Below are 20,714 nucleotides of genomic sequence, written 5' to 3'. Positions count from 1 at the left end.
CTGAAGTCAACAACACAAGAGACAACAGGTATTGACCAGGATGAGGAGAAAAAGGAACACTGGTGCATTGTTGGTGGGAATGCAAAATGATATAGTCATTGTGGAAAACGGTATGGAGGTTCCTCAAAAAGTTAAAAATAGGGGTGCCTGGGTGGCATAGTCATTAAGCGTCTGCCTTCGGCTCAGGGTGTGATCCCAAGTCCCACATCAGGCTCCTCCTCTGGGAGCCTGCTTCTTCCTCTCCCACTCCCTCTGCCTGTGTTCCCTCTCTCACTGGTTGTCTCTCTCTCTCTCTGTCAAATAAATAAATAAAATCTTTAAAAAAAAAAAAAAGTTAAAAATAGAACTAGCCTATGACCCAGCAGTTGCACTACTAGGTATTTACCCAAAGAATACAAAAATAATAATTCAAAGGGATACATGTATCCCTATGTTTATGGCGGCATTAACTATCATAACCAAATTATGGAAATTGCCCAAGTGTTGTCTATTGACTAAAAAATGGATAAAGAAGAGGTGGTATATACATACAATGAAATATTACTCATCCATAAAAGAGAATGAAATCTTGCCATTTGCAGGGACATGGATGGAGCTAGAGAGTACTATGCTATGTGAAATAAGTCAGTCAGAGAAAGACATATACCATTATGATTTCACTCATATGTGGAACTTAAGAAGCAAAAATGAGGAAGACCTGGGTGGCTTAGTTGGTTAAGCGTCTGACTCTTGATTTTGGCTCAAGTCATGATCTCAGGGTCCTGAGATTGACCCCTGCATTAGGATCTGAGCTCAGTGAGGAGTCTCTTTGTCCCTCTACCTTCCCTGGCTTGCTCTCACACTCACTCTCTCTCTCTCTCAAATAAATAAAAAAAATCTTTAAAAAAACAAAACAAAACAAAAATGACCAAAGGGGGAAAAAAGAGAAAGAGAGGCAAACCAAGAAACAGACTCTTAACTATAGAGAACAACAGATGGTTACCAGAGGGGGCGCTGGTAGGAGGATGGCTAAAATAAGTGATGGGGATAAAGTAGGGCACTTGTGTGATGAGCACTGGGTGTTGTATGGAAGTGCTGAATCACCATATTGTAAAACTAATATTTCACTCTACGTTAACTAACTGAAATTTAAAGAAAAACTTTTTTAAAAAAATGGAAATGACTTAAAGTCCTAAAGGATCTGGCCCCCTACTTCCTCCCTGACTTCATCTCCCGTTTCTAAATAAATGAATAATTTAATTACAACTGTTTGCACAGAAGTTTTAGAATAAAACTGATCTTAGGAAAGCAATTATTTCAGGAGTAATAGAAAGGGTTGTTACTCTGGCCTACATAAAAATATTATTGATATAAGTGAGGAAAGGACAAAATCAATATAAAATCAATGAGGTTTCTTATAGCACCTGACAAACTCAGGAAATAATGATTTTAGGTAATATCAAAACTGGCCAGAGATTAGGCTGGGTACTGTTAGCATTTCAAAATGCTTAACACCCTAGACAAAAATCCACTTCATTTTTCATTCATATATAAATGTTAAGAGTAGTAATAATAGCCTGCTAGGTATCTGAACCTTTTAAAATACATATAATCAGATTTGAGATGGGCACAGGTATTCTCTTGCAGACTCAGAAAAACCTCTTAGACTGTCCTCACCAGATACAGTCAGCTTAAACAGACTCTTCTGAGTGCAATGAGGACTGGTATAAAAGACATTTAAAGAATAGGATTCCTCCCACTAATGTTTACAAAATCAAGATCTGTCAAAAATAATTAGATATTGAAGACACACCTGATTGTCAGTGACTATTCAAATGTAGACCTACAGCTAACCTGCAAAAACTTCTATACGGTTTAAACAAAAAAAAAAAAAGTCTAAAATTTCAAAAAAAAAAAAAAAAAAAAAAACCATTTACAGCACTTAGAAAACTTACGACTCTTGGGGTGCCTGGGTGGTGCTGTCGTTAAGCCTCTGCCTTCGGCTCAGGGCGTGATCCCAGCGTTATGGGATCGAGCCCCACATCAGGCTCCTCTGCTAGGAGCCTGCTTCTTCCTCTCCCACTCCCCCTGCTTGTGTTCCCTCTCTCACTGGCTGTCTCTGTCAACTAAATAAATAAAATCTTAAAAAAAAAAAAAAAAAAAAAAAAGAAAAAAGAAAACTTATGACTCATATTCAGAGCATAAATGGATAAATGGTTTCCTCCGACCCTTTTTTTTTTTTCCAAGAGAGAGAGCATATGGGGTTGGGGACCAGGGCAGGTGGGGTGGCATGGTGCTAGAGAGAGAGACTCCACGCCCAGCACAGAGCCCCACATGGTTCTCGATCTCCTGACCGAGAGCATGACCTGAACCAAAATCAAGAGTCGGAAGCTTAACTGATTGAGCCCCTAGGCACCCCTGGCCATATTTTTATATGTTTCTTTTTTTTTTTTTCTTTTATTCTTTTCTTTTCTTTTGTAGACTCCACACCCAGCATGGAGCCCAGTGCAGAGCTTGATCTCACGACCCTGAGATCAGGACCTGAACTGAGATCAAGAGTCAGATGCTTAACCAACTGAGCCACTCAGGAATCTCCCCAACCATATTCTTAAATTAAGATTTTTAAATAATAGAAAAAAGAAATAAGCTCATTATTTCTTTAGAATATATAAATAACATGACTTAAAAAAATAAAAGTAAACATTTACTGAAAGCTCTACAGTATGATTTCATTTAATGCGCACAACAACTATAAGAACTATGTATACAGATAAGGAAAACTGAGGCACAAGAAGTAAAGAAATTTGTAAGTGGTAGGGCCATGATTCCAACCTAGCTAGTATGATTTCAGAGCCTTTCTGCTTAACCACTATACACTACCTTACTTGAAAAAAAGTCTTGAAACCACAAAAACCACGTTTTTGATCTTTCAAAATATGCCTATGTTTACATGCCTACTACAAAATTATTTTTAAAAAGTAGCTGTCTGACCAATGAGTTAAAACAAAAGAGGTATAAGTACAAAGCTAATCAATTTTATTTTAGTTTTCATCATCTCCAAAAATAATTACCTCCAATTGCTCCTTCTGGGTAAATCCCTTCATGCTTTTCCCTGAGGCATGGCCAACAAAAGTCATCACTCTAATAACTGGCTGATGCTGTAAAAGCATTTCTGCGATTTCTTGAACACTATCTCGAAATGAAGAGAAGATCATAACTCTGGTCTCATCACATTTCTTTGCAGAGGTGTTTTGAGCTATATAACAAAAAAAATACTTTAATTACAACATTTTTTAAAGCATATACCCAAGAACTACTTCAAGACAACCCTGAAACTATATACTAATGAATTTCTTTCAAAAAAGTAATTCAAGACATCTAAAAGCTTTGCTGGTTTTCCTCCTACCTACTCTAGTAATTTTAGTATTTTTGGCTCCCTACCTCTCGTTGGCTGTCATAATAAAATCCTAAACAAATCAAGTAAAAATTACCTGAATCACTTTTACCCAGTCCTTCAATTCATGCCTGATGCCGGTTATTCCCCCTTACCTTCCAAGTCAGAATCACAGAACTGCAGTGCTCCCACTAATTTCATAAATATTTCCTTTTCTTATTGTCCACTAAAAGCACTCTCTCAATCCAGGCCATGGGATTCTGTCCCCAAATCTATGATACTTTCAAATTCTCCAAGGATAACTATAGAATACATCCTACAGTCAATCACAAAGCTGATCTCAAGGTCTCTGTGCTTGGGAGGCAGCAGAATAAACAAGTAAGAATATGATCTTTGAGGGTGGCCACTTACTCTCTGGGTGATGTATAACCATGACAGTTAATCCCTTTAAGCTTTAATTTTTTCATATCTAAAGCAAGTGGAATATAAAGTATACAGACTTGCACATAGCAATTGTTAATAATTGAATATGTATGGGTTTTTTGTATGTCTTCCTTTATTTTTAAGCTTTCCTATTATTTCTATTATATTTATCTTTACGTGCATGCCAGGGACTATATGAAGCATTTTATATATGAACTCATTTAGTCTTCATAACTGCCCTACGAATTAAATGACTTAACACATGTAAAGTTAATTCACAATACCTAAGGAAAAAGCAAGAGCTGCTGCAAAGATTATTATTCTAGGTAAACATCCTTTGAATTATCAAGCCTCTACATCTGACCAACTCCTGACCAACTGGTACTTTCAATGCAAAGCTTATCACCTTCACCCAGCTACAGCCTGCCTTTCTACCTTGATTCTACTGAACTACCTCTGCCAAAGTCTTAATAACTTCCATATTGCCAAATCAATGCTCACTTTTTAGTTCACTTTACCACACCTCTCAGCAGCATCTAACACAGTACACTCCCCTTCCTGCTAAAATAGTCTCTTTCCTCAGCTTCTCTGCCATTCACTTGTCCAGTTTCTTTCTCAACCTCCTTTGTGGCTTTTTTCCTTTCTTTTTTTAAGATTTTATTTTTCAGTAACCCCTACACCCATTGTGGTGCTCAAACTCACAACCCCAAGATCAAGAGTCACATGCTCCACCAACTGAGCCAGCCGGGCACCCCTCCTCCAAATTTTAAATGTTGGTATTCTTCAGGACTACATTCTGGGTCCTCTCGTCTCTAAACTGTATTCCTGGTAATGTGATCATAACCATTCTTGAAACTTTAAATATTACCTTCATGCTGTGATTTCAAAGTTTATTCATATATATGTTAAGAGATTAAAAACAGTCCAGGGACGCCTGGGTGGCTCAGCCGGTTAAGCAGCTGCCTTCCACTCATGTAATGATCTTAAGGTCCTGGGATCGAGTCCCGCTCCTTGCTCAGTGGGGAGCCTGCTTCTTCCTCTGCCTGCTGTTCCCCCTGCTTGTGGCCGCACACGCTCTCTCTCTCTCTGATTTAAAAAAAAAAAAAAAAAGCCCAGACCATTCTTCTGAGATCCAGATTCACTTATTCAATGCTTACACATCTCCACCTAGATATCTCAAAAGCATCTAAATGTGTTTGCTCTTTCTTCTGTATGCTGTTCTTAACTTTTTTCTTTGCTCATATAATTATTCAAAACATACACACTCACTCACACACACACACACACACACACACACACACACACACACTCATGGGATTCTTTTTTTCCCCTCATATCCTATGTCTAATCTATCACCAAATACTGTTGGCCCCAAATTCAAAATACATCTAGAATCTATAATCACTTAGCACCTACACTACTATTTTCTTGGTACAAGTCACCATCATCTGTTATCTTCTTAAACTGTAACAATAGTCCCCTAAGTGGCTAATGTGTACACTCAGCAAAAGCTACCAGAGTGATCTTTTAAAAATGTAAGTCAGATCACATCACTCTACTGCTCTAAATGTCCCTACAATGGTTTCACAAAGCATAAACATTTATAGAATAAAAACCAAAGTCTTGACTTGGTCTACAAGCCATATATGATGTGGTCCCTGGCCACCTCTTCAATCTTCACCTAAACCACTCTTACCCTCATTACACTACTCCAGCAGCATTGGTTTGTTTACTGATCCTTAATCATATCAAACACCCCATTGCCTCAGGGACTTTTAATCTACTATTCTCTCTGCCTGGTATGATCACCCCCCAAAAATCTACAAGGCTTTCTCCCTCACTTCCATCAGGTAACAGCTCAAACATCACCCTAGAGACAGGCTTTCTCTAACACCCTATATAAAACAGCACTCCTCCATGACTATGTCCTTACCTGCTTTACTTTTCCCCACCATTATATTGTATATTGCTTTACTGTCTGCTTACCTTCTATTGCCCCAGACTTATTTTCTTTTTCATAGAATACCTTATTCTTAGCATTCCCACCATTTCCCTTGTCCCACTCTCCCAAAATTTCTTAAAGCTTTTTTTTCTTAGGTTTATTATCCTAGTAAGTAAAAGCCCATCTTCTCCATAAAGTGTAAGCAAAAACTAATGGGTCAGAGTTTTAGCTCTTTCAGCAGCTTTGTCTCGCCTTGAAGCTACAAACATGACTTACTATTCCATGACTTGAAGTGTTCGACTACAACTTCTTCTAATTTCTTTAACTTTGGATGACTATAGAAAAAATTTTTTTTATCTCCTGCAACAAAAACAAAAACACCAAAAAATTGTTATATATTTTCCATTCAATTACATTAATGTATTTTAATTATCCTTGTCAAAATAGATTTCTTGGGGTGCCTGGGTGGCTCAGTCAGTCAAGCATCTGCTTTCAGCTCAGGTCATGATCTCAGGGTCTTGGGATCAAGCCCTGCGTCTGCCTCTCCGCTCAGCGGGGAGTCTGCTTCTAACTCTGCCTCTCCCCCAACTCATGCTCACACACTCTCTCTCTCTCTCTCGAATAAATAAAATCTTCAAAATAGATTTGTAAACTTAATTTTTTTCTGTTTATTTAAATAGTAGCATCTGTGTAGCACATAAGCCCTACTATAAAATAAACCTTGAAATTTTCTTTAAAGATTTATTTTATTTATTTATGGGGTGAAAGGGGAGAGGGAGAGAGAGAATCTCCAGCAGATTCCCCACTGAGTGTGAAGCCCAAAGTGGGGCTCAGTCTCACAACCCTGAGATCATGACCTGAGCCGAAATCAAGAGTCAGATGCTCAACTGACTGAGCCACCCAGGCGCCCCTGAATTTTTATTATAATTTCATTCTGAAAGAGAATCCAAAGGAAATCAGCAGCAAAGCAGAAGGGAAAAATATGTATTTAGTTAAGCTATAAATCAGTTTTTGGTAGTTCTGAGAATTTTCATTAACAATAACAACTACTACTAACATCTACTATATATTTAAAGTTTATAAACTTGGAATATATATATTTATCCTAACTTAAAGAATAAAATCTTTAAGCATTTAATAGACCTATTGCTATAGAAATAATTATAGACACGTGAATCAATGGAGCAACATTTCAAAATCAATATGATAAAGAGAAATAATATAAAATTTTAAAAGAAAAACTAGACCTTTTTGGATAGTAGAAAAGCCATTTGCTGAAGTACCGCGTGTATGTGCAAACATGCACTCTAGATGATTATAGAGTTTCATGAAGTCCTCATTTCGGCTAAGTTCATTTTTTGCCCGAGTCATTCCTTCGGAAATTAGGAAAATATTTTCCAAATTAATAAATGTAATAGCAAAATTAATCCAACTTATTATTAAAAAGAAGTTAAACTTTAGCAATGAATACAAATTTTTCTAATTTAAATATGAAAGCCAGCAACTATTTCCAGTTCCACATTCACATTTGTATTAATGAATGGCTTGCTTTCTATCACTAATTTATCAAATACAAAAAAGCGTAATCATTTGTTACATAACTATTTAACTGCTCTTTGTTGTTTTTGTTGTTGTTCTGTTTTTGTTTTTTTAAATAATCTCTAGGCCCAAAGGAGGGCTCAAACTCATGATCCCAAGATCGAGAGCTACGCACTCTACTGACGGAGTCAGCCAGGCACCCCTATTTTATTGCTTGTTAAAATAAAGCATTTTTAAGTAACCCAAACTCTTCGATACGTGTTTAACCAAAATAACAATATGTCCTTATTCCTTTAAATAATTTCATATAATTTACCTTTAGTTCCATCCATAATTCCACAAAGGAAGAAATATAATGATCTCATTCCCATTTGCTGCAATAATTCATAACCATGATATAAACTAATACAAATAGCAAACTCTCCTTCAATTATGCCTTGTTGTATTCCCTAGAAAAACAAGCACATACCGAATTTAACCAGAGGAAGAAATAAAGATACATGTTCTGTGTGAAACTTACCACTCTATTCAAGGTCCACCTATTGAATGTCATAGGACATAGTGCCAGTGTATTTTCCATTTTAAAATCTGTCCCTTTTTAATTTTTTTTCTTTAATTCAATACGAAACATGCATCTTAAAGAGAATAAGTGATGCAGAAAAATATTTCATATACCGTTTCTCTTTCTAGGTAAATTATTAGCAGTATATATATTCATTTGTTCTTTCAGAACTATTTAACAAGTACCTACTACATATCAAGCACAGAGATAGATATTTGGGATACGATGGAAAATAAATCACATAATGGCCTATCCTTATAAATGTTACTGACACCAGAACAAAATTTAATCAGACAGTTTAACACTAACATTTAACACCAACTACACATGCCATAACATCTGACGCTGTCCTAGGACCAGACACTGTTCTAAGCACATTACTTACACAAACTCGTTTAATCCCAACATCTGGGAGGTAGGTTCTATGGTTATGCCCATTTTATACATGAGGAAGCTGTAGAGCCAGTATTTCAACCCATGAAATCTGGCTCAGGGTCCTTGTGCTTTTAACCACTACTCTCAAGGAAAAGTGAAATACATATTCCTTTTATGAGAGCATACAACAGGTATAACTATAAGACAGGATAATTTTTAAAAGAGACCACTGAGAATAAATTTTAATTCTTTTCCTTTATTCAAGATAAAGACTATTATTCTCTACCTTACATCTTTAGTAGCATTTAATATCAGTAATAATCATTTTAAATGTTTGCAGGGTAGAGATTAATGTCCTTAAATGGTACCCATTACCTAAACCACCTCTTCGCAAAATACAAACTCTCATCAGTAAGATCAAGTTCAAGAGGTTTAGATTTACTACCTGAAATTTCAATGAACCTTCAATGCCTAGCAGAAATTAAAACATTCTATTAAAGTTTAATATAATATACTGTATTTTACAGAAGAGGTTCCCTTAGTGGTTCCCTAGATACTACACGATAAAGTCTACATTTCTTGGTGTAACATTTAAAGCTACTGTTATGTGCTCACAACCTAGATTAACTATCATAACTGACTTCCTTAATCTTTCACGTCAGCTATGTTGGCTTGTTCACTGACTCCTTTATACCTTCATTCAATTGTCTCTGTTCTTTTGCAAATGCATTCCCTCTCAGTTCAAAGAATGACTCAGAGCTTTCCTGCTTGTGAACATCTCTTCTGACTTTGGACCTAGCTTGATAGGTATGTTCCTATCCATCTATTTTTTTTCCTAGGAAGATTAGAAATAAGAAGCTTACTATGATGCTTTCTCCAACCTCTAGTATCAAGAGTTAAGACTAAATGCTCTAGGTCTAAAAGTTAGTATATTCTACCCTCTCATGGCACTTTGACAGAAATGAACTAAAATACCAGGTCTTTATTAAAAGTTAAAAGATAAAATTACCTTAATTCAAAGCATTAAAGTATATTTTCACTAGACTTTTTTCATGGTTCTTATAAACTATATAAATCATATCTAAATTCTTGATGAGCTAATATATACCAAAAAACAATTTTTATTTACATTTTATCTTGGGTCTAAATAAAAACTTAACCTCTCTTCAAAATTAATTTAAAAATACCTACCACAATATTTGGAGATGGGTTTTTCCTAAATTGATCTCTTGCCAAAATTATCTGGTATTTTGTTAGATTGGGGATATCCTTTCTCATCAAAACATTCCTCTGAATCAAAGAACTGGCAAATGCCTCCAAAACCTGCAAATTTCAGTGAAATTTAGTTCAAAAGTCCTCTTTCAAATACAATCATTTTCTCACATATTAAAAGAGAAGTTACATACTAAAGTTTGTCTTAAAATAAATTTTTAAGTAAACACATAAAATAACAAAAAAACTTAAAAGTACTTAACATTTATCCCAGATAACATCCATAGGATAGTCAGCACAAGCAACCATTGGATCCAACCATAATTTAAGAACATATGCGTTTATCTGTGTATTTCTTAATTCCCCTCCCTCCCCAACCTACATACATTATAATCTAAGCACAATGAATGTAGGGCCTTTGATTTCTCACTGTTACATCTTCAATATGAAGAACAAATTCTGGCATATAGGTAAATATTTGTAGTCTTGCTGACTAAATCAAAATGTCTTGAGTACATTCAAATTGATTTGTTGATTCATTCTTTCAAGAAATACTTATTAAGCATCTAGTATATGTCAAGCATTTTTCCAAAGGCTGGGAATTTGTAGCTGAGACAAATGAAGTCACTACTTTCATAAAGTTTACATCCAATGAAGGGAAGCAAAAAATAAGGAGTGAACAAAGTTTCTATTACAATAAATGCATTTAAGAACCTAAAACACAGTAATGCTATAGAGTTTTGGAGGGAAATGGGGTCACTGTTAATTAAGGTAAACACAGATGGTCTCTCTAGAGAGGTAATATTTGAGTTGACATCAAATGATGATAAGTGCTAAAGACAGAACATATCAGGCAGAGGAAATAACAGACAAAAGGTCCTGATGCAGGTTGAGCTTGATGGCACAGTGAAGGAAAACAGAGACCTAGAGATGAAGACCTAGTACAGCAATATGGAATTAACTGTTTAAATTTTTGCCTAATTCTATTTCCTAAAATAGGGCTATTTTAGTAGAGTTCTATTTTTCCTCCCTTCCAGCTTTGCTGATCATATTACCTACAGAAGCACTCCAAAAGCATCAATAAAATGAAATGCCTATTATATGTGTTTATACAAATTATAATTTTTACATCCTTATAAATGGAATGATTTTAATCATGACAAAATGTATTAAGTAGATGATTATTATATCAAAATAAAAAGTTTCTGGAGATGCCTGGCTCAGTTGGTAGAGCATGTGACTCTTGATCTTGGGGTCATGAGTTCAAGCTCCAAATTGGGTGAAGAGTTTACTTAAAAAGATTAATTAAATAAATAAAATAAATTAAAAAAAATAAATCTCTGCATTACAAAGGAAACCATCAACAAAATGAAAAGCCAACCTACTGAATTAGAGAAGATATTTGCAAATGATATATCCGATAAGGGGTTAATATCCAAAATATATAAAGAGCTTACACAATTCAACACCAAAAAAAGATCTGATTTTAAAAATGAGCAGAGTGGTGCCTGGGTGGCTCAGTCAGTTAAGCAGCTGCCTTTGGCTCGGGTCATGATCCCAGGGTCCTGGGATGGAGCCCCATGTTGGGCTCCCTGCTCAGTGGGGAGTCAGCTTCTCCCTCTCCATCTTGCCCCTCCCCTCACTTGTGCACACTCTCTCTCTCTAATAAATAAAATCTTTTAAACATCACTCATCATCAGGGAAATGCAAATCAAAACCACAATGAGTTATCACCTCACACCTGTCAGAATGGCCAAATCAAAAAGATGAGAAATAACAAATATTGGTGAGGATGCGGAGAAAAAGAACCCTTATACAGTGTTGCTGGGAATGTAAATTGGTACAGCCACTGTGGAAAAGAGTATGGAGGTTCCTCAAAAAATTAGAACTACCATATGACCCAATAATTCCACTACTGTGTATTTACCCAAAGGAAATGAAAACACTAACTTTAAAAGATATATGTAACCTTATGTTTATTGTAGCATTATTTACAAGAGCCAAGATATGAAAGCAACCCAAGTGTCCATCAGTAGACAAATGGATAAGGAAAATGTGGTGTGTATATATAGATACATATACACAATGGAATATTACATAGTCAAAAAGGGACGAAATCATGCCATTTGTGACAACATGGGTAGACCTAGAGGGTATTATAAGTGAAATAAGTGAGACAGAGAAAGACAAATACCAAAGGATTTTGCTCATATGCGGAATCTAAAAAAAAACCAAATGAATAAACCAAATAAGCAAACAAAAAGCAGAATCAGACCTACATATACAGAGACAAAGTAATGGTTGCCAGATGGGAGGAGGTTGAGAAAATGGGCAAAATAGGTGAAGGGGAGTGGGAGATATAGGCTTCCAGTTATGGAATGAGTAAGTCACGGGAATAAAAGGCACAGCATAAGGAATATAATCAATGATATAGTAATGTTGTATGGTGACAGATGGTAGCTACACTTGTGGTGAGCATAGCAAAACATATAAATTTGTCAAATCACTATGCTGTATACCCAAAACTACTATAACATTGTGTGCCAACTATATTCAAATAAAAAAAAACTTAATCAAAAAGGAAATGATTACTGGAAATACTTTGCCATATCTTAAATTAATAATGCTTAGACTTTTGTTACAAATAATTTGAAAACAAAAATAAAGCATATTCCTATAGAACTTTTCTTTAAGAAAGACTTATTAAAGGTTAAATGATAGATGAATATTTTGGCTATCTATTCCTATATAGCAAAGTACTTGAAAACATCATAAATTAAAACAACCATTTTACTTGCTCATGATTCTAATTCTTCAGGTAAGAATTCAAGCCCATCACTGAGAGCTCAGGCCAAGATACCACATTAACAATGAGCACACCTAATACACAAATCTTGGTTTCAAAATACCATTCTTCCATAAAAGTAACAAGAATTCCTTGGAGAAATGGTTGCTTCCATGGCTGGGACATGAGAAATACTAAATGAGCACAAAATATCTTGTGAGGCCAGAAAGTTAAGAAGTGTTAAAAAAAAAAAAAAAAAAGTACATGTCTAAAGGACACAAGGAACTATAAATGGCCAAAGCTGGAACAATCTGAGCAAAAAAATTCATACTGATATCAGTATTAGATAGTAGCAGATAGGGAAAAAAATATCTATTGGTCTATACTGACACAAAGAATTGAATTAATAAATGAAAGGAAGAAACAGGTCTGCATTCTAATTGACAAACATAAAAGAATTAGGAGAAAGGAGAAACCGTGATTAGGCAAACCCAACAGAAGTAACCACAGCAGGCAAGAACCATCATTGCACACTAAAATTAGAGAGAAAAATATGCTGAGAAACAGGACATTTGAGTAGTCTCAAAGTATCTCCCCACTGGAACTCTCTATACTATTTGTGCATATTTCCTGAAAGTCTAAAACTATTGCAAGATAAAATGTTAAATATAAAAAAGAATTCTGTCGGGACACTGCAGGGACAGCTAATCTCTGCTCTTTGATGTCTAGAGCCTTGAATGGCTGAATGTTAAGTGTAATACCTCAACTGGAGCCATGTGTCTACACCCTCCATTCTAGCTATCTACGGGTTCCTCCTTTCTCCCGAATACGGTTTAGCTGAGGTTCATCATGGCTTACTTGAGGTTTATCACATTCTGTTGGTCAAAGTCAGTCACAGAGCCAGTCTAGATTACAGGGAAAAGGAAATGCATCTTATCTCTCCATGGGAGGAGTGTCAAAGAATTTGCAGGCATCTTTAATCTGTAACAATGAAGATACGAGAACAAGATGTTCTCCTAGCATGACGGTAATTATGAACTATAGAAAAATGGTGTGTTACCTCAAATTTCTCCCATTGAAATTGATAACTGGCTAAGCAATTTCTCAATAGCTACAATACTGACATTTGGCCCAGATAATCCTTTGTTGTTGGGAGGCTTTTTTTTTTTTTTTTAAGATTTTATTTATTTATTTGACAGAGAGAGAGGCAGCAAGAGAGGGAACACAAGCAGGGGAGTGGGAGAGGGAGAAGCAGACTTCCTGCTGAGCAGGGAGCCCAATGCGGGGCCTGATTCCAGAACTCTGGGATCATGACCTGAGCCGAAGGCAGACGCTTAACGACTGAGCCACCCAGGCGCCCCTGGGGGGCTATTCTTGTTCATTACAGAATGTTAAGCAGCATTCTTAGCTTCCACACATTAGATTCTAGTAGTAAGTCTACTCTCTACACCCTCCAGTTATGACAACCAAAAATGTATCAAGACATTGCCAAATGTCACCATGTGGGCAAAACTGCCTTCAGTTGAGAATCACTGCTATATAAGGGATCCAGAAGGAAAATACTGAAAATATATTTTCTTAAAAGAAACTTCTAGTTAAATCTGGACATGTGTTATAAGTGTGTTTCCTATGTGAAAATTCACTGAGCTATATACACTTAGGTTTTTGTATACTCTGCAATTTATATGTGTGTCTGTAATTAATAGGTATACTTTAAAAAATAAGGCCATTATTGGCTTTAGAAATGGTCCATCGTTTTGTATTTCCTCTTTAAAATAACTAACAAATAAAACATGGTACTCATTCCATTTTAATTTCAAAGAGTTTTTCAACATATTATATAAAATGATATAACTACATATTCTCACAGCCAGATTCTACAAAATAAAATAAAGACATTAACAGTTCACTTATCAAAACCCTGAATAGTAATAAAAACGGCTTACCTGGATGTATGCTTTTTGGATGGCTGCAAGTTCTTCACCTAGGGGAACAACTAGCTTTTCAACTTGCCTTTCATGAGAGTATGGCAAAATATCTGGAGAATCTTCAGAACGAAGTTCTATCTGCCCAATTCGTAGGTTAGTAATAACCTGTTGAACAGCCTACACAAAATCAAGTACAGTACCTGTTAAATTTTTAAGGTTAGGTTACCAACAAAAATAAAATAGTGGTAAAATTTAGAATTCATATCATTAAACTTCTTTTTTTTTTTAACTATAAATTACATCAGAAGTACTACAAGAGGAAGATAACGCTTTGAAACATCTTTCATTCAGCCCTTCCAGCCAAGCATCCAAGAAATAAGAATATTAGTAAACGTCCAAGTTCCTCAAACATATTTTGCACTTTTCAATAGCAGTGATATATTCCTTCCATCTACATTTTATGAAGACTCAGACAAAACACAAGTTTTGGGTTAGCAAACTAAATCCCCAAAACATTACATAACATAGTCAATTTTAGAGCCAGAACTACAACCCAGATTTCCTGGTTCCCTGGCAAACACTTTTTTCCAGTGATATTTTTGTGGGAAGAACAAAGAAGTCTTATTACTATTAAAGGACACAAATGTACCTTAGGAACGCTTTACAAATTGGCTTGTTAAGAAATTGAGGGTATAGGGCATATACCATACTAAATCAATTATTGATAAATTAATGGAATATTTTCCATTTAAATCAATATATAGGATTATGAATATATTGCTGGATATACTTCTAATTTCCTTCACCCAAAGCTTATAAAAAAATTTTATTCTGAAACTGGGTAACTGAAGCAAAAACATATAACCTGTTGGTATAAAGAACTACTGTACTATTAAACTCCAGTACAAACTGTGATCAAGAATTGAAAGAAAGAACCCTAAATACTCCACCGAAAAACTCAGAATAAATGAATTCAATAAAGTTGCATGGGGCGCCTGGGTGGCACAGCGGTTAAGCATCTGCCTTCGGCTCAGGGCATGATCCCGGCGTTATGGGATCGAGCCCCACATCGGGCTCCTCAGCTATGAGCCTGCTTCTTCCTCTCCCACTCCCCCTGCTGTGTTCCCTCTCTCGCTGGCTGTCTCTATCTCTGTCGAATAAATAAATAAAATCTTTAAAAAAATAAAAATAAAAAAATAAAGTTGCAGGATACAAAAATCAATATACAGAAATCTGTTGCATTTCTATACACTGATAACAAAGTAGTAGAAAGAAAAATGGACAGGACGCCTGGGTTGCCCATTCAGTTAAGTGTCTGCCTTCAGCTCAGTTCATGATCCCAGGGTCCTGCAATCAAGTCCCATGTTGGGCTCTTTGCACGGTGGGGAGCCTGCTTCTCCCTCTGCCTGCGCTCTTTCTTTCCCTCTCTCTCTCTCTCACACACGCTCTTTCTTTCTGACAAATAAAATCTTAAAATCTTAAAAAGAGAAATGAAGAAAACTCAATTTACAACTGCACCCAAAAGAATAAAATACTTAGAAATAAATGTAACCAAGGAAGTAAAAGACCTATTGAAGCATTATTTACAATAGCCAAGATATGAAAGCAACCCAAGTGTCTGTCAGTAAATAAATAAGAATATATATGTGTGTGTGTGTGTGTACACACACACACAATGCGCTATTACTGAGCCATAAAAAAAATGAAATCATGTCATTCGTGACAACATGGATAGATCTAGAGGGTATTATGCTAAATGAAATAAGTCAGAGAAAAACAAATGCCATATGATTTCATTTATATGTGGAATCTAAAAAACAAAGCAAACAGACTTCATTTTTTTTAATTTTTTATTACATTATGTTAGTCACCATACAGTACATCATTAGTTTTTGATGTAGTGTTCCATGGCAAACAGACTTTAAATACAGAAAACTGGTGGTTGCCAGAGAGGAAGTGGGTGGGGAGATGGGCAAAATAAGTGAAGGGAATCAAGAAGTACAAACTTCCTGTTATAAGTCACAGAGATGAAAAGTACGGCATAGGGAATATAGTCAATAATGCTGTAATAATGTTGTATAGTGACAAATGGTGACTACGCTCGTTGTGGTGAGCACTGAGTAATGTACAGAATTGTGAAATCACTGGGGTGCCCGAATGGCTGAGCTGGTTAAGTGCCCAACTCTTGATTTCGGCTCAGGTCATGATCTCAGGGTTATGAGATCAAGCCTGGTATCAGGCTCCATGCTCAGTGCTCAGAGTCTGCTTAAGACTCTCTCCCTCAGGACACCTGGATGGCTCAGCCAGTTAAGCATCTGCCTTCAGCTCAGGTCATGACCCCAGGGTTCTGGAATTGAGCCCCATGTCTGGCTCCCTGCTCAGTGGGGAGCCTGCTTCTGCTTCTCCCTCTGCCTCTTCCCCGCTTATGCTCTATCTCAAATAAATAAAATCTTAATTAAGAAAAAAAAAAGAGTTGAAAGAAAGAACAAATGAACAAAGGGGGCGGGGAGAGTCCTGAAAGTGTCCAGAAATTAAGGGTTTTTTTTAAAGCTAGAAAAGTCTCATGAGTTTTCAAAAAACAAACTAAATGTACTTTTTTTTTTTTTTAATTTTATTTATTTATTTGACAGAGAGAGACAGCCAGCAAGAGAGGGAACACAAGCAGGGGGAGTGGGAGAGGAAGAAGCAGGCTCCTAGCAGAGGAGCCTGATGTGGGCCTCGATCCCAGAACGCCGGGATCACGCCCTGAGCCGAAGGCAGACGCCGACTGAGCCACCCAGGCACCCCTTAATGTAATTTCTTATTTATTTTTTTAAGTATTCTCTACCCCCCAACGTGGACCTTGAACTCACAACTGAGTTCAAGAGTCACACGCTCTACTGACTGAGCCAGCCAGGTGCCCCAAACAAACCAAATATAATTTCAAATAAAAAATCCTCTACAATAGGAATCACATCTTAATCACCTTTGTATTCCCAACACCTGGTAGGGTTCCTAATACAGTATACTATAGTTACTGAGGGTCCGCATAATCTGGAGTGGAATTATGACCACTTTATAAAACTGAGTAAGATGTTAATATTCTCAATCATTCATTCAACAAATATTTGAATGACTCCCACATGCCAGGTATTGAGTTGGTAATAGAGCTTTGACCAAGATAGACGTAATCTCTATATTCATATAGCTACTATTTTCGTAGGGTAAAAAGACAACAAATACAGGTATAAGTAAAAAAAAAGACAGATTATGATTAATATTAAGAAAATCACACACTCAAAAAATAAGAAAATCACAAGATAGGGAGAGCTATCTTTTGATAGTTTAGAGCAAAACTTTTTGAAGGGGCAACATTTCAGCAAAGACTTAAAAGGTGATTAAAAACAATCAAGTATGGTTAAAAGTGATTGAAGTAAGATGAGAGACAACATAGAAATTTCTGAAAAATATCAAAGCTATGGACAGAAGGAAAAAAGTCTTACAACTTGACAGAACTGAAACTTACCTTAGAAAGTCTTCAAAGCCCAATACAATTCAGAGCTACTAAAATTAGAGTGTAATGAGATGGGGCTCAAAACCTGCATTTTTACTATCTTTTAATAAAGGAAACCAGAGCTCCTTGGAGAAATGGCTGATTCCATGGCTGGGCATGAAAAATACTAAATGAGCATAAATATCTTGTGATGCAAGATAGGAAGTAATCAAAAGGAAAAAAGGGATGTTCAAAAGCACACAGGCACCATCTTAAAGGAGATCCCAATGGCCAAAGCTGGAACAATCTGAGCAGCAAAATTAATAATGATAGCAGTGGATTGTAGCCCATAGAAAAAAATATCCATTAATCCATATTGATACAAAGAATTAAATTAATAAATGGGAGAGAAGAAACAGCTCTTCATTACAAAAGAATTTACATTAATAAATGTAAAAGAAATGAGAAGAAGGAAACAATGATCAGACAAACACCACAGAAATAACAGTTGTAAGCAAGAACCATCACTGGATGGTAAAATATTTACATAATCTCAGAGTATATCCCCTGCATATACTTATTACTTACAAAGGGGAACAGTAATTTTAAAATGCAGAAACTGGGAAGACATCACCTTAACCAAGTCAAGATGAACAGCAACAGCAGTACGACAAATCAACATCATGTAGTCTCTGCTACCATGCACTGAGAAAGGTACAGCATTACTTCTGGAATATTCTTGACAAAAATACATAACCTCACTCCAATCATGAGAAAACATCAGACAAACCCAAATTGAGGAATATTCTACAAAGTAACTGGCATTTGCTCTTAAAAGCATCAAGGTCATGGAAAACAAGAAAAGACTGAGAAACTATCACAGACAGAAAGGACTGAAACATGACAACTAAATGCAAGTTCAGATCCTGGACCAGACCCTGGAGCTGAAAAGGACAGTGGTGGGAAAACTCAAAAAATTCAACTCAGGTCTACAGAATAGTTACTAGTACTGTGCCAATGTTAATTTCCTGGTTTTGATAATTTTACTATGGTTATATGTTAACACTAGGGGAAGCTGAGCAAAGGAGAGATTGAGACTGCAATTTTTGCAGATTTTCTGAAGTCTTAGTTCAAAATAAAACTTAAAAAAACAAAACAAAACCTGAAAACTTAAACAATTTAAAAAACACTTATACTGGGGCACCTGGGTAGCTCAGTCGCTTAAGCATCTGCCTTCAGTTCAGGTCATCATCTCAGTATCCTGGAATCTAGGCTGGTGCTGGGCTCCTTGCTCAGCCCGGAGCCTGCTTCTCCCTCTCCCTCTGTCCCTCCCCCTGCCTTTGTGCACGCACACATGCTTGCTCTCTAATAAATAAGTAAATAAAATCTTTAAAAATAAAATAAAATACACTTATAGTATTTAAAAATTTAATACTTTTGGGGCGCCTGGGTGGCACAGCGGTTAAGCGTCTGCCTTCAGCTCAGGGCGTGATCCCAGCGTTATGGGATCGAGCCCCACATCAGGCTCCTCTGCTAGGAGCCTGCTTCTTCCTCTCCCACTCCCCCTGCTTGTGTTCCCTCTCTCGCTGGCTGTCTCTATCTGTGTTAAATAAATAAATAAAATCTAAAAAAAAAAAAAAAAAATTTAGTACTTTTAACAAACTGCTTATGCATACTGACATCTAAAAACTACTACTGAAAAAAACCTTTTTTTAATTAAAAAAATAAAAACTAATTTTCTCCAACCATAGAAGAAAACATAGGTATGTGCAAGAAAAGTTGTGTCTTGATGTCAAACTAAATACTAGAATGACAAACTGATCTGGGCCCATACAAAAGTTCTTATTTTCTTAAATGTTAAAAAATGGAAAGACATATTACTTACCTTTATATCACTACCTGGTGTGGCACTAAGAGCCAAGATTCTAAAGTGATTTGTATATTTGACTAGTTCTCTTACAACCTTAAAAAAGAAAAAAAGTTATTTAATTTCATCTATCCAATACAAAAACAACAGTGATTCTGTTAAACAAGCTATTATATACGTTCCATTATCATTATTTCATAGTCAGAGTATTGACGGTCTAAGGAATGGAACAATCATGAGTGACATTATCTGAAGACCAAACAATTCAGGTTTTTACTCTACACCAATCAAAAACACCTTAGGGTTTCTTCTATACATAAAGCTACAATGTCAAGGCCTAATATAGAGGCAAATCAAAATACTTAGTTAATTCAAGGGCAAATGGAAGAAGACGAGAGTCTGCTGTCTGTTGTGTGGGCCATATTTTAGCCTTACAGCTATACACACATGCACACCTACCAGATGAAGATAAGTCATAACATAAAAATAGAAAAAAAGATACCAGTCTGAAATTAGATTTGAAATGAAAAAAAAATATATTTAAGGAAAAGACCTTAAAAATCCAACTTTCCTTTTAAATTCTAACACATTTTCTCAGTGGCACCAAGCATCATTCTAGATGTTGCCATATGAATTCAACACCTACATTTGGTATCATTAATATTGGATATTCCATCAAATTACCATATGATCCTTCACATGAGGCCCCAATACAACGAAAAAAGACCCCTAAGTAAACTGAATTGCAGGAATAGTTTTCAATATCCTATAGTTCTGCATTAGATATAGGAAATAGTAAAACCAGATTACCTAAAAACCGCTCTTATTTTAACCCATGTAAAGGATGAATTCAGTGAGACTCACACTGAATCTTGACTAATCTCAAAAAATACTATTTATGGAGTTTCTTTTTAACATGATATAGAATACATATTAAGATAGAACATTGTATTTAACGCCGAATTGTTCTAAGTAGAAACTGATGCAAGACAAACCCTAATACATTACTTTTATCCAAGTAGGATTCTCATGCATTTTGTAGAAGAGGAAATGGTGCTGTGTTTGTAACCCAGGAAGCTACATTCTTCATGGAGTTGGTATGCCTGTTGGAATCTACATCTATAATAGTCAAGGCACCATAAACATTCAGGGTGGTCTGGATATTAATGAAATCAGTGCATGTCTCCACTGTACTCTTATAAAAGCATAAGCTGTGTAATTAAAAAAAAAAAAAAA

General features: G+C 35.9%; 1 protein-coding gene across 2 annotated transcripts in view; it reads right to left on the bottom strand.

Annotated features, from left to right (window-relative positions):
- FANCM (FA complementation group M) overlaps window positions 1-20,714 on the bottom strand; it is a 62,703-nt gene that overhangs the window by 37,641 nt on the left and 4,348 nt on the right. For both annotated transcript variants that reach the window (XM_008693640.2, XM_040620867.1), the window contains 6 exons: window positions 14,158-14,316; window positions 9,406-9,537; window positions 7,594-7,726; window positions 6,986-7,111; window positions 6,015-6,098; window positions 3,051-3,235 (listed from right to left, as the gene is read on the bottom strand). In XM_008693640.2, the coding sequence (XP_008691862.2) occupies window positions 3,051-3,235; window positions 6,015-6,098; window positions 6,986-7,111; window positions 7,594-7,726; window positions 9,406-9,537; window positions 14,158-14,316 (819 nt within the window). The remainder of the gene's footprint in view (window positions 1-3,050; window positions 3,236-6,014; window positions 6,099-6,985; window positions 7,112-7,593; window positions 7,727-9,405; window positions 9,538-14,157; window positions 14,317-20,714) is intronic.

Source organism: Ursus maritimus, unplaced genomic scaffold (genome assembly GCF_017311325.1).
Source record: "Ursus maritimus isolate PB19 unplaced genomic scaffold, ASM1731132v1 scaffold_36, whole genome shotgun sequence".
Taxonomy (NCBI): domain Eukaryota; kingdom Metazoa; phylum Chordata; class Mammalia; order Carnivora; family Ursidae; genus Ursus; species Ursus maritimus.
The sequence above is the reverse complement of the archived record's forward strand: the minus strand, read 5'-3'. Positions and strand labels throughout refer to the sequence as shown.